Genomic DNA, 12,848 nt, shown 5'->3' on the forward strand with positions numbered 1-12,848 from the left:
TTCCCATTCCAACACTACACAGGCCTCTATTCCACCAATGCACCTAGTCTTCTTACTTCTTTTGCTTTCCACTACCCCACCTCTCGCCTCTCTGTCTAACCTCCCGACCAGCAGCACTTTAACGACCGCCAACCCTACTCTGCTATCCTCTTCCTTCCCTGCCCCAGCCTCCTCCTTACTCCCATCCAGATGTGTCTCCCATCATGCACTGCTGCTGCTCATAGTCTGGCTTCAGCTGCCAGAGACTATGGACATGTGCATTTGTGTGAGTTGCATTTGCAAGTGCGCACTTTGTGTGTGTGTGTGTGTGGGGGGGGGGGTTGTTACAGTCCATGCTGGATTTTCCATTGTTTGATGTTATCTGTTAACTTTCTTTCTTGCTGTGTTATTTGAGCTGTGAAGTCACTTTTGTTGCTTCAGTTACATTACTAATAATAGTTCCTTGTGTGATATCCTGTTTTGCATTAAACATAACATCTAAAACATCTTCTATTGATCTTCTATTGTAGTATTTATAATACCCAGTTTGTCTGTTAAGGTTTTAATAGATACGCCTGACCTCTGTAAGGTCGAAGATAACATTTCAAAATTTGTGCTCAGTATTGAATTTAGTGTTTAAAGCGGCAAATAATGTTTTGTCATTGTCATTATTTTCTTTCAGTTCATCATTTAAATCTGCTGTTATGTGGACACTAGTTTCTTCTATTTTTCTATTAATACTTTCAGTAACATTTTATACTATCAGCTAGTTGTTGCTTTAGCAACTTAAGTATTTTACTTGCTTCTGTTTCTGAAGCCAAGCTTCATTGTCACAACAGGCATTAAGTTGTTACTAAGTATACATTATATACATTGTAATTATTTTATGTTTTTATCATGTTTACTTTGTGTATAGATTTTTTGCTTTCATGTAGATGAAGAAAACACACACACACACACACACACACACACACACACACACACACACACACACACTCTCGAAAGTTGATACCAATGAAATAACTAACCAAAAATTAATGGATACTTTTTCTGCCCAAGACCCGATACAGAACCACACATACAGTTATTACAAACACAGAGATTGGCTTACATTAGGGGAGCATCGCATGACACAACAGGAAGCCGACATGGTTGCCAGAGTCATAATACAACTCTCTGCAGTGTGATATCATAGCGTAGTGGTTAGCATGTAGACCTGGCATGTGGAAGGTCATAGGTTCAAATCTCTTCACATGCAGTGAAATTTTTAAATTTTCTAAATCTGATCAAATTACTTTATCATTTTTATTCAGTTAATTGGATTATATTATTATTGTTATTATGCCATAAAAATGAAAATTGTAGTTATTGCCTTTGTCCCCATCTTTTAAAGCTCGAATTGAATTTTAAATTTTTTTGTTGCAGAACAACTACATCCTGTTGATGAGGAAGATTTAAATGCTTTGGAAGAAGAGATAAAAATCTTGGAAATGGAGCTGGACAAGAATAATTGCACAAACTTAGAAGAAGCAGTGCAGGTACTCTTGGACACTATTTAATAAGATATTTTCCTGATAAAATTGTGCAATTTCATGCAAGTAAAATATACATATTTAACACATGCTCACAGTTAGGACACAGTATTTATTTACAGCATGATAGCTGCAACTAGTGAATTTTTTGCCTATTTAGCATGGTATGGCATATTGTATCAGCTCCTTCGTGTTTTTCCTTGCCTCTAATACACAGGAAAATTGTTTGCTTTGAAAGCACTGGAACTTGCAATGTTTCCACCTCTGAACAGCACATCCATTCATTACACTAACTTTTTTAACAGTTTAAGATTACTTTCTTTGCTCGTGATTGCTATTGTTTTAAATAGTATGATATATCATGGTTTTTTTCCCTTTTACCCATCTTAAATAATCATTTGTCCCACATGAGAGATAGTGGTTAGAAATTTCTGATTATATACTCAGATTCACTGGAGAAGTCTAGGAAAAGGGCTAGATTTTGGGAAAGGCACCCAGAACTGTAGGTCAGGAGAGACTTAGTGTAAATCTCCCCTGACCTACGGTTCTGGGTGACTTTCCCAAAATCTAGCCCTTTTCCTAGACCGCTCCACTCGTTTTCCTTCACTCTTCTTCCTTCCCCTTCAACTAAAGGAGCTGCTGGCTCCTAAAGCTTGCCAATCGCAACAGTCTTTTATGTGTGTGTTCTGTCACCAATTGGTGAGTAGATTTTTTATCTATACAATTAAGGACTACCAAATGATTAGAAGCAACTATTGAGCATCTGAAACTGGTGATTAAATTCGAGATGTACTGCCAATTCTATTTAGATGTGAAATGAGTATGTCTTTCTAATGTTTAGCCACCTGAAAATGTAGCATCCGAAAATGACGAAATTTGCATCATGTATTTTTATATGAGTGGTGGTACAAATTTAAAATTTTGCCACAGTGCATGCCTGAAGATGAAGCCTTAGTGCTTGGAAACTGACTGTTAAAGAAAATTTGTGGTTGGGGAGCAATTGGAAACAGTGTTTTCCCAGAAATTGTTTTTTCTTGTTACTTCTTTTGGCTCAATTTAATATCCAATAAATCACTGTTTCTGCAGGGAAACAGCAGCATTTTTCCACCAGCGAACAGAATGTTTCTCTGATTTAAGGTGTTTCTCAACATTATTTTACTTTTCCAAGCCAGTTTATAATTACAAAATCAATAGAATATTGATGTCATCCTCTGTTGGAATTCATGTGTGTCTAGCCTATCCTTGACAGCATTGCAGACGGAACCAACAAGGCACTCAATGTAGAAGTAGAATTGAAAATAACCCTATTTGTATGTTGGGAAAAGACTTCTTGTGTGGTCTAAATATGTTGACAGGTTTGGTTTTCTGGTTACTGTAGGGCAGAGTGTGGACACCATAAACTGGCAGTCATGGGTATAAACAAACTAGAATTAAGATTGCCAGGCAGGAGAGTAGGGATGTGGAGGAAAAAAGACCCACCTCCCTCTCTCCTGGCAGCCATGTCTTGTCTCTCTGGGAGAGCAGAACTGACCTTTGTCAACAGGGATCACCAATCCCTTCTGGTGTTCAAGGTCATAATTGGAACTCCATGATGGGTCAGTATTAATCTCTTCACCCATTCCAAAATAAAGAAGAACAATGAGCAACACACAACACACAGCATTCTGTAACAGCCAACCTCAGTTGCATAGTACCCAAGTTGTAAATGAGCTATATTTTAGGCCTGACCTGTTGGTATTTGACAGGACTACAGTCGAAACACCAACCTTTGAACTTTAGCTGGCAGACAGACGTACGAGTTTTCTTTGTTCCAAAATGCTGTGTCCCACAAATGAGCCCTACATAACATTGTAAATTGTGTTTCTTATAGAAACTGTTAGACTGCCTGCATTTGACATGACTCCAGAGCATTGAGCAAACATGTATGTCATTGCATTTTTATTTTGCAAACACATTATTCACAGTATCCTTCCAAATTACAGTTCACCAGATGTCCCAATATCAGTAACCAAAAATTGCTAACTTTTAAATATTTGTATGCAGAAAATGAAGATATTAAAAACTATATCTGACAAAATAGTTCATCTGGAGACAGTTTGTTATGAAATAGCATTCATTTGGTAATACTGAATTTTTATGCAGAATTAGCATTAATTGCAAAAGTAAATTTTTCTGGTCCCTGTTCATGTCACATCATTAATTAGATTGAAGAGATTTGATGATGTAGCAGCAGTCTGGTACCAACAATTTCCTCAGAGTCCTCCTGAGTAGCACTTTTTGTAACATCACTTTTTATGGTTGCTGGCAAGTTGTTGAAAATGTGTTCCTGAGTAATGGACACCACTTTGAAGGAAAGTAAATGCCTTTAAATCATTAAGTAGATTATTATAATGTGTATAACCGACTCCGACAGGAGGTTGCAAACTTCCTTCCCTACAATACACCTGCCCATGCATCTTAAAACAGAATGGAGCACTGCCAGAAAGATGAGCCAAGTTAAATTGAACTGATGTAAATACCAGAGCATTATTAAATTGTATAATAGTTGCTTGGTAGTTCTTATTGTAGTCAGTCTTCTGCTCTATGAGGTTTTGAAGTCCTTCACTAACTAAAATGGGTGCTAAGTTAACCTCTCCCTTGTGGCAACACGTAGTAATGGAATTGTCACTGAACTCCACTGCAAACAACCTTACAGAGCAATGTACGCACATTTGATCCACATTGCCAACACAGTGTGCGTACACTTCATTGTCTTTAGGGGAAAGAGGGACAGAACAATATGTTTTTGGCACGGATATTTTGATGGAGAAGTAGGTAAGTTGGCAGCAAAAAGTTGTCTTGCACTATTGTTGCCACTGAGAATTGAATTGGTCTTGTCTGCAATTGCACTGAGCTTGCTATCTTGCTGAATTGTCTTCATTCATCACTTTGTCTCATATTTCTTTTTCTGTAGTGTGTGACACATTCCATTGTTCTGGAACAGCCTCTAGTTGGAGGTCTCCCTCTCAGTCTGCATGTTGTGTCTCATTTCGTTATGGTGGTGGTTATTGTTATTATTGACTATAAATTGTGTTCAACAGTCTGGCACATGTAAAGACAATTGCATAGCATTTTCTGTTATATAAGGACCCATATCACCATCTTGTAGATGGAAGGACTAAAGCTGTGGTTCGAATAGGTTATGAACTCTGCAATATATACATCGAATGACTGCGTAAGATAGTTGCATCAGTAAAGAAATTTTGTCAACTCTTTATGAAAGGTAAAAGTTCCTGACAAGTCAGGGCTGTTTTCCTATACCAGAACTCAAAATGCAATTTTAAACTGAGCATTTCAGCGTAACTTAATGCTTCAGTTTGCCAGTATCATCTGTCATTAAACTTCGTGTGTAACTAGTAAGCACTTAATTGCTGTACTAATAATAAAAATAATAGTAGTAAGATACAATGAAAAGTATCTCCAGACTTGTCATTAAATGTACACCACTGCAACATTCTCAGGATGATGGAGAACTAAAAGTAAGTGAGGTGAACTGCTCTTTTTATATAAAACCCCTTTTTTAAACTCAGATTAGAAATATACTGTAATCCTTTGGATGTTTTATCTGAAATGAACCATCTTATTTTGCACAGAATGTCTGTGTTCAATATTGATCTATTTACACAAAGTCCTGAGTTACAGAATACTTCATTCTACTTTCTAGCAGTTATTTCATGCTGAATTGTAGCATTCTGATTTATTGAACTTTCTTTATAAGTAAATTTGAATGTGTTTCTTTGTAAGTAGTAAGATATTTTGTTACATTGTTAACTTCATAGACACTTTGTGGTGAATGTTTCAACCTTTTCAAAATTCTTTCTCATCACAAAATTTTATTCTAGATGTTACAAACCAAGAAGAATGGGTTATGTAAAGATGAGGAAATGGTACAGTTGGAATTAAACAAACTGCAAAATGTAAAAAAAGAAAGGGAAAGGCAAATTGAAGAGAGAGAAAATAAATTACATTTGCTTGGTAAGTAGAATACATTATTTTTATAGGTCGCTGTAGTGAGACTAATAAAAGGGCATATTAGCTGTGTTAATCATGCAACAAAAAGATAACTTCATACTGTCAACTGCCACTTTAGTATAGTGTCACAAACATAACATAGCATTACATTACGTTGGTGTCATATAGGTTATGTTCATTTTTGTATTCAACATCCCTTGAGGAACACGAAAACTGTATGTTGTCTTGTCCTCACAACAGTTGGCTACCTCTGAGTGACCTGCCACTCCTTTCCAACTTGCCCCAATGCATTCCTCTGTCCTTTCTGAGGAAGGAACAATTAGTTCCAAAAGTTAGAATTAATATTTTCACTTTGAAATGTGTACCGACGGTAATGGAATTTCGCCCTCATTGACGTTCATTCCATTCATTGCTTAATTTTTTACTCTTTCCCTAATACATGGTAGTGAGTTGCAATAATGTAATTTTAGCAATAGAATCAACCAAAACAGGAATTGTTTTTAAGTATGCACAACTTCCTAGCTTTTGGAATTATTAGTATCGTCCGCTGGTAGGAGAGAGGTAGAGGCTGGGGAAGTTAAAAAGAATGAACAAGTCACACAGACACTACGATGTGCACGAGCCACGTGTTGAGGACAGAAGGGAGATAAAGAGCAAGATGTGCTGGCAGTACTAAAAAGTTCACCTCCTGTAGGTAAGAGTAGCCCAGCTGATGTGTCCCATAATTTGTAGTTTGCAAATGAATGGCCCATTTGCCACTTTAGCTTGTATTCTTATAGTACATAAGTATTGTTAAAACAATTTAGCGGAGACTTAGGGCAGCAGAAATACATAACAAAAAGACTGCTGCTGTTATTCCATTGTGGACTTACCATTGTTTGATAAATATTGTTTCAGTGGCTTCTGAGTTGGACATTGTGACAACTTGTTTACATATAAATAGTATAATGTTATAAGTATGAACTTAGTATATGGTGGCTGTTTGTATTTTGTCTAAGAATCCACCTCTATTTTCACACAGCCCTCTCATTATGTCAGTTTTTCAGAAAATTGCAGTGTAATTTCTTTTTCCACTCAGGTTTATACTGAAGTAGCTACAAATACCAATTTGTTTTATGGATAAATTGGGGGGGGGGGGGGGGTCACAGCTGCCCTTGCTCCGTGGTCTGGCCTTGTTCCTGCCCTTCCCATCATCCTTTTAATTCTTCTGATTCTTTTACATCTGTTCTTGGTTTACTGTTTCATCATCATTGTTCTCTGTTTTGAAACTGTATCAACTTGTCTGTCTTACTTCTACAGCCTCTATTGCCAGAAGACAACTAGCAATGGTCAGCAGCAGAGAGTGTATCTCCCATTCCATGGGAGCCTCCAGCAGCTTTCTGGGTGGGGCACCTATTTACCCCTCTCTCATTTCAACTAGCTTCTATCTCTTTGTTTTCTTGATTCTCGGATACAGTCAGGTTCATCAGGATTTTTCTTTTGTGTCCTTTCTCTCTGGAAACATGACATACAAAGGACTGAGAGACCAATGAGCTCATAGTTTAGTCCCTCTAACACTATCCACTAATTTGTACAACCCAGTATTTGATTTCAGAGTCTTGATCACACTATGATTTAATCCAATTGATATCCTCCCATATCGCCACGTCTTTTAGAACTATACCACTTTCTCTTGTGTTTCTTGAACAGTGTATTTGCTATTAGTACTTGAAATTTATTACAAAACTCCAGGAGTCTTCATTTGCTCTTGTTTCTACTACCAAGCCCATATTCTCTTGTTTATCCTTTTTTGGTTCCTTTCCTACCTATAGCATTCTGTTCCCCTACTCTGCTTTGCCTTCTTTTTCATAATGAATCCTTATCTTCTTTCCATTTCACTTCACTGACTTACGGTTTATCAAAACTGAACCTTTGTAATCCTTGCCAGGTTTTTTATCTTCACTACCAAATTCAAACTTCCATTTATAATGACATCTGTACTGATTATAATGAGGCAGTCCTGTTTAAGCTGCGGCCATCCTAGAACCTTCTGTTGGGTACATTTGACCATTCTTATGATTTCCTACCATCATCCCTGTTGTGATGCTTCCATAACATTGAATTTCCGTATGTTGTTGAGTTGGACAAGAACCTGGTAAGTCTGGTGGCCACTCAGAGATGTCCATAGTTTTTTCGGATGTTTGTGGCATGAAACGTCTGCACAGTATCCAGATTGACTGTATGCACAGGGTTCTCTTTACAAAGCACTGTATTGCTAAATAAAAAAAGATCTGTAATTTGGCTGCATTTTTGTGGTAATAGCCCATCAGTAAAAGTGTTGCTTTAGTTAACAGGTATGTTTGATTCTTCAAGGCAGTCTGGAGCATAATAGCATAATTAGTATATAATGTTATTAGTTAGGTCCCATCTCAAAAATGTTGAGGCACAGAGTACCAATTTCATGAGAAAATATTCTCTGCATTGATACCGTTGTTTTCCAAAGTGCTAATGGATGGAGACTAATTCCTCCCATCTTAAGTTCTAAGACATTGAATTTACATCTTGAATGTGATCCGCATGTACCATTTGAATAAGTCTGCAAATATATTAAAAAAAATAAAAAAGAAAAAAAACTTGAGCCACACAGATCATCATCAAATCTGAAACTAGCTCAAAGCCAGTGGTGAAAACTATTATCCTAAAAGTAGAAAAATGCTTTAGTATCTGTTATCCACTCAGTAGCTAGTATTTATAATGACCACTTTAGCAAAATAGCAAATTATCTTATTCTTAACAGCTTTCAAAATCGTACTATGCACCACACTGAAAACTGCAAACCCGCCTCCCAGAGGGTTTGTGTTTCTGAAATAGGTCAGACGATGAGTTCATGTTGGTAATGAGCTCATTAACAAAACTTAAATGTGGTTTTGATGATGATCCAGACTATATTATAAACTAAACAGGTCATTATACTGTGGAACTTACAAAGCATATTATTAATTACTAGTTTTCCACATGTACGTTTCCAAGTCTTCTAAAGGCTGTGAAGGTCACTCTCTAGCTTGAAAACGTGGTCAGAAATGGTGTTAATAAGACCTGTACATCAGCTCAATGGCTCCTCAAATATCCTTGAGAAGCTCTTCTGTTATAGGCTTCTAGAACTTATAAACAAAAACTCATTGCTGTCAACTCATCAGCATGTTTTCAGGCAATCATATCTTAATAATGAACAACAAAAAGTTGTTCTTAAACAAATAACCACTGGAAGCATTTTAGTAATTGTAAGCTCGTAAAGAAAACTGTACTCAAATTTGTTGTGTTACAAGAGTCAACATTAGCTCCAATCCTGTTTCTCTTGTATTGGGTTGGTGCATATGTTGACAGCATTTTTTTCATAAGTATAATAAACAAAACAGATTACACATAACAGAGACTTTAGTCGTCAATAATACATTCCCCTTCACTGTTTACAACAATCTGCCAACCTTGGGGTAAATTTTCAATTCTGTGACTGTAGAAATCATGTGGTTTTGAGGCAAAGAACTCATTGAAACATGTTAGGAGTTCATTTTCAACTGGGAAGGAAGTTCCTTGAAGGTTGTTGGATAGAGAACAGTAAAGGTGAAAATTTGAGGGTGCAAGATTGAGGTGAATGAGACATGTGTGAAATGACTTCCAACCCAATTCCTGTATAGTGTCTTTTGTCTGACAGAATGTGGACAGGCTTCATCGTGATGTAGGATCACTTCATGTTTTCTTCCTGCTCATTGTTCTTGGGTTGTGTCTGGAAGATGTCTCAGTTGTTGACAATAAATGTCAGCAGTGATGGATACACCTCTGGGAACTAGTTCATAGTATACCACACCATCACTGTCCCATCAGATGCATAACATTATCTTTTGTGAGTGCATGCAGATATTTTTACAGGGATTTGTTGTTTTGTTTGAGATCAACCTTCTTTTTTTTCCTTGTGTTAGACGCCGTTTCTCATCATAAGTAACTATACATGATAGGAATGGTCAGTGTTGTACACAAGCCAATTGAAGATGAGCAAGCAGAGATGTAGACATAGCCACCCACTGATTTTTATGATTTTGCCATAGAGAATCCTGCACCCATAAAACAAAGTTTTGAATCTTTCCCAATAGCATACAAATGTTTCTCAGTGGTAGAATGATGACAGTTGATCACATTTGCCAGTTCTTGAGTATGCTGTCGTGGATCATTGTGGATGAATGCATTTAAACAATGTTCATCAAACCACAAAGGTCGTCGGGAATGTGGTGTCATTACTGTCAAAATGATCCTCCTTAAAATGAGAAAACTATTTTCTTGCCATGCTCTGTCCAATGGTGTTATCCCCACACATAACACAAAATGTTTCTGGCTGCCTCTGCTGTTGTGACCCCACTATAGAACTCAAACAGAAGATTATGTCGGAAACCTTGCAATTTCTCCAGTTGGCATTCCATTTTCTAATGTCCACACTTCCACTTTACTATCTCCATGTGACAATACGTAAATTCAAATAGCAACATGAACTACAAAGAAAAAATGATAATAAATAAACCCATAGCAAACAGAATACCAACATGCAAAACAAAAATGCTACGGACTTATGCACCAACCTGTCATATAGATGATACAAATGTCACAGTTCATGCCAAACAGAAAACTTTGTTTGCAGATGGCACCAGTATTTAGATTACATGGTGTGACCAGAAAGACCTTACGTTGTCAACAGATGCACAATTGATGGAACTAACACACAGGCCTGAAAGTAACAAATCTATAATGAAAGATGGAAAAACTGTAGCCGTGAAGTTTCATTCCATCTAGCAAAAACAACAAAATTAACACATTAAAAATATATAACAAAATTAAATATTTGTTGATGTGAAATTCCAAAGAATATGTCTATGGAACATAATCATTAAAGTTCTTACATCTATATGTTATATGCTAAGGATACTGAATGCTAGATGTAACACAGAAATTATAGTACAAGAATATCATGCACATTTCCAGCTGTCAGTCAAATATAGAATAATATGCTGTGGAAATGCATCCTATAGCTGAACCATATATTAATATATCAGCTCTCAGTCATATGCAACACACAAAGACAAGACTTCCATTGTCCTAGTTTCCCTACAGTAAAGAGACTGAACCTTCCATATCTGTATATACTCGAAAAATAGTCCTTTCAAGAAAATATTTCAGAACCTCCAATGCATCAGCCAAACAGCTCTGTGCAAAATCGTATAACAAGAAACTGAATTAATATTTGTGTCTCTCGTGCCAGAACACCTACCTATCGGAAGAAGGTCTTTCATACTGGAACACAATTATAGAATCACCTTCTTAGCAACATCCTGTTTGTAAAGAAAGCAAACCTTATTAAGAAAGGTCATTTCTGATGGACCATAGTTTTTACAATGTAAAAGAATTCATCATCGACTGAAGTGTGATTTTATAATACAAATTCATTCATATTATCTGACCTTGACTTTATTGTAAACAGTAAAAATATGTATTTAGTTTAATATGCTAACTGCTCTTTTAAGTATCTGAAATTTGAAAAGCAGACATACAGTATGTAATGTGTATGGAAAATTGCGTTCTCACTGTCATACATATGTGCTGTCTAACACAGTAGTTTATGTTGTGATTATGTATAATAAATTACATTAATCTTGTTGTTGTTGCCTTCAGTCCTGAGACTGGTTTGATGCAGCTCTCCATGCTACTCTATCCTGTGCAAGCTTCTTCATCTCCCTGTACCTACTGAAACCAACATCCTTCTGAATCTGCTTAGTGTGCTCATCTCTCGGTCTCCCTCTATGATTTTTACCCTCCACGCTGCCCTCCAGTGCTAAATTTGTGATCCCTTGATGCCTCAAAACATGTCCTACCAACTGAGTCAAGTTGTGCCACAAACTTCTCTTCTCCCCAATCCTATTCAATACCTCCTCATTAGTTACGTGATCTATCCACCTTATCTTCAGTATTCTTCTGTAGCACCACATTTCGAAAGCTTCTATTCTCTTCTTGTCCAAACTAGTTATTGTCCATGTTTCACTTCCATACATGGCTACACTCCAAACAAATACTTTCAGAAACGACTTCCTGATACATAAATCTATATTCGATGTTAACAAATCTCTCTTCTTCAGAAACGCTTTCCTTGCCATTGCCAGTCTACATTTTATATCCTCTCTACTTCAACCATCATCAGTTATTTTACTTCCTAAATAGCAAAACTCCTTTACTACTTTAAGTGTCTCATTTCCTAATCTAATTCCCTCAGCATCACCCGATTTAATTTGACTACATTCCATTATCCTCGTTTTGCTTTTGTTGATGTTCATCTTATATCCTCCTTTCAAGACACTGTCCATTCCGTTCAACTGCTCTTCCAAGTCCTTTGCCGTCTCTGACAGAATTACAATGTCATCGGCGAACCTCAAAGTTTTTACTTCTTCTCCATGAATTTTAATACCTACTCCAAATTTTTCTTTTGTTTCCTTTACTGCTTGCTCAATATACAGATTGAATAACATCGGGGAGAGGCTACAACCCTGTCTCACTCCTTTCCCAACCACTGCTTCCCTTTCATGCCCCTTGACTCTTATGACTCCCCTCTGGTTTCTGTACAAATTGTAAATAGCCTTTCGCTCCCTGTATTTTACCCCTGCCACCTTTACAATTTGAAAGAGAGTATTCCAGTCAACATTGTCAAAACCTTCCTCTAAGTCTACAAATGCTAGAAACGTAGGTTTGCCTTTTCTTAATCTTTCTTCTAAGATAAGTCGTAAGGTCAGTATTGCCTCATGTGTTCCAACATTCCTACGGAATCCAAACTGATCCTCCCCGAGGTTCGCATCTACTAGTTTTGCCATTCATCTGTAAAGAATTCGCGTTAGTATTTTGCAGCTGTAACTTATTAAACTGATAGTTCGGTAATTTTCACATCTGTCAGCACCTGCTTTCTTTGGGATTGGAATTATTATAGTCTTCTTCAAGTCTGAGGGTATTTCGCCTGTCTCATACATCTTGCTCACCAGCTGGTAGAGTTTTGTCATGACTGGCTCTCTCAAGGCCGTCAGTAGTTCTAATGGAATGTTGTCTACTCCGGGAGCCTTGTTTCGACTCAGGTCTTTCAGTGCTCTGTCAAACTCTTCACGCAGTATCGTAACTCCCATTTCATCTTCATCTACATCCTCTTCCATTTCCATAATATTGTCCTGAAGTACATCGCCCTTGTATAAGCCTTCTATATACTCCTTCCACCTTTCTGCCTTCCCTTCTTTGCTTAGAACTGGGCTGCCATCTGAGCTCTTGATA

General features: G+C 37.1%; 1 protein-coding gene across 1 annotated transcript in view; it reads left to right on the forward strand.

Moving 5' to 3' along the window:
• Positions 1–12,848, forward strand: part of LOC126336665 (kinetochore protein NDC80 homolog) — a 176,871-nt gene that overhangs the window by 75,455 nt on the left and 88,568 nt on the right. The window contains exons 8-9 of the mRNA XM_050000612.1: positions 1,405–1,517; positions 5,393–5,525. Coding sequence (XP_049856569.1) covers positions 1,405–1,517; positions 5,393–5,525 — 246 coding nt within the window. The remainder of the gene's footprint in view (positions 1–1,404; positions 1,518–5,392; positions 5,526–12,848) is intronic.

The sequence above is a fragment of the Schistocerca gregaria genome, chromosome 2, assembly GCF_023897955.1.
Source record: "Schistocerca gregaria isolate iqSchGreg1 chromosome 2, iqSchGreg1.2, whole genome shotgun sequence".
NCBI classification, from domain to species: domain Eukaryota; kingdom Metazoa; phylum Arthropoda; class Insecta; order Orthoptera; family Acrididae; genus Schistocerca; species Schistocerca gregaria.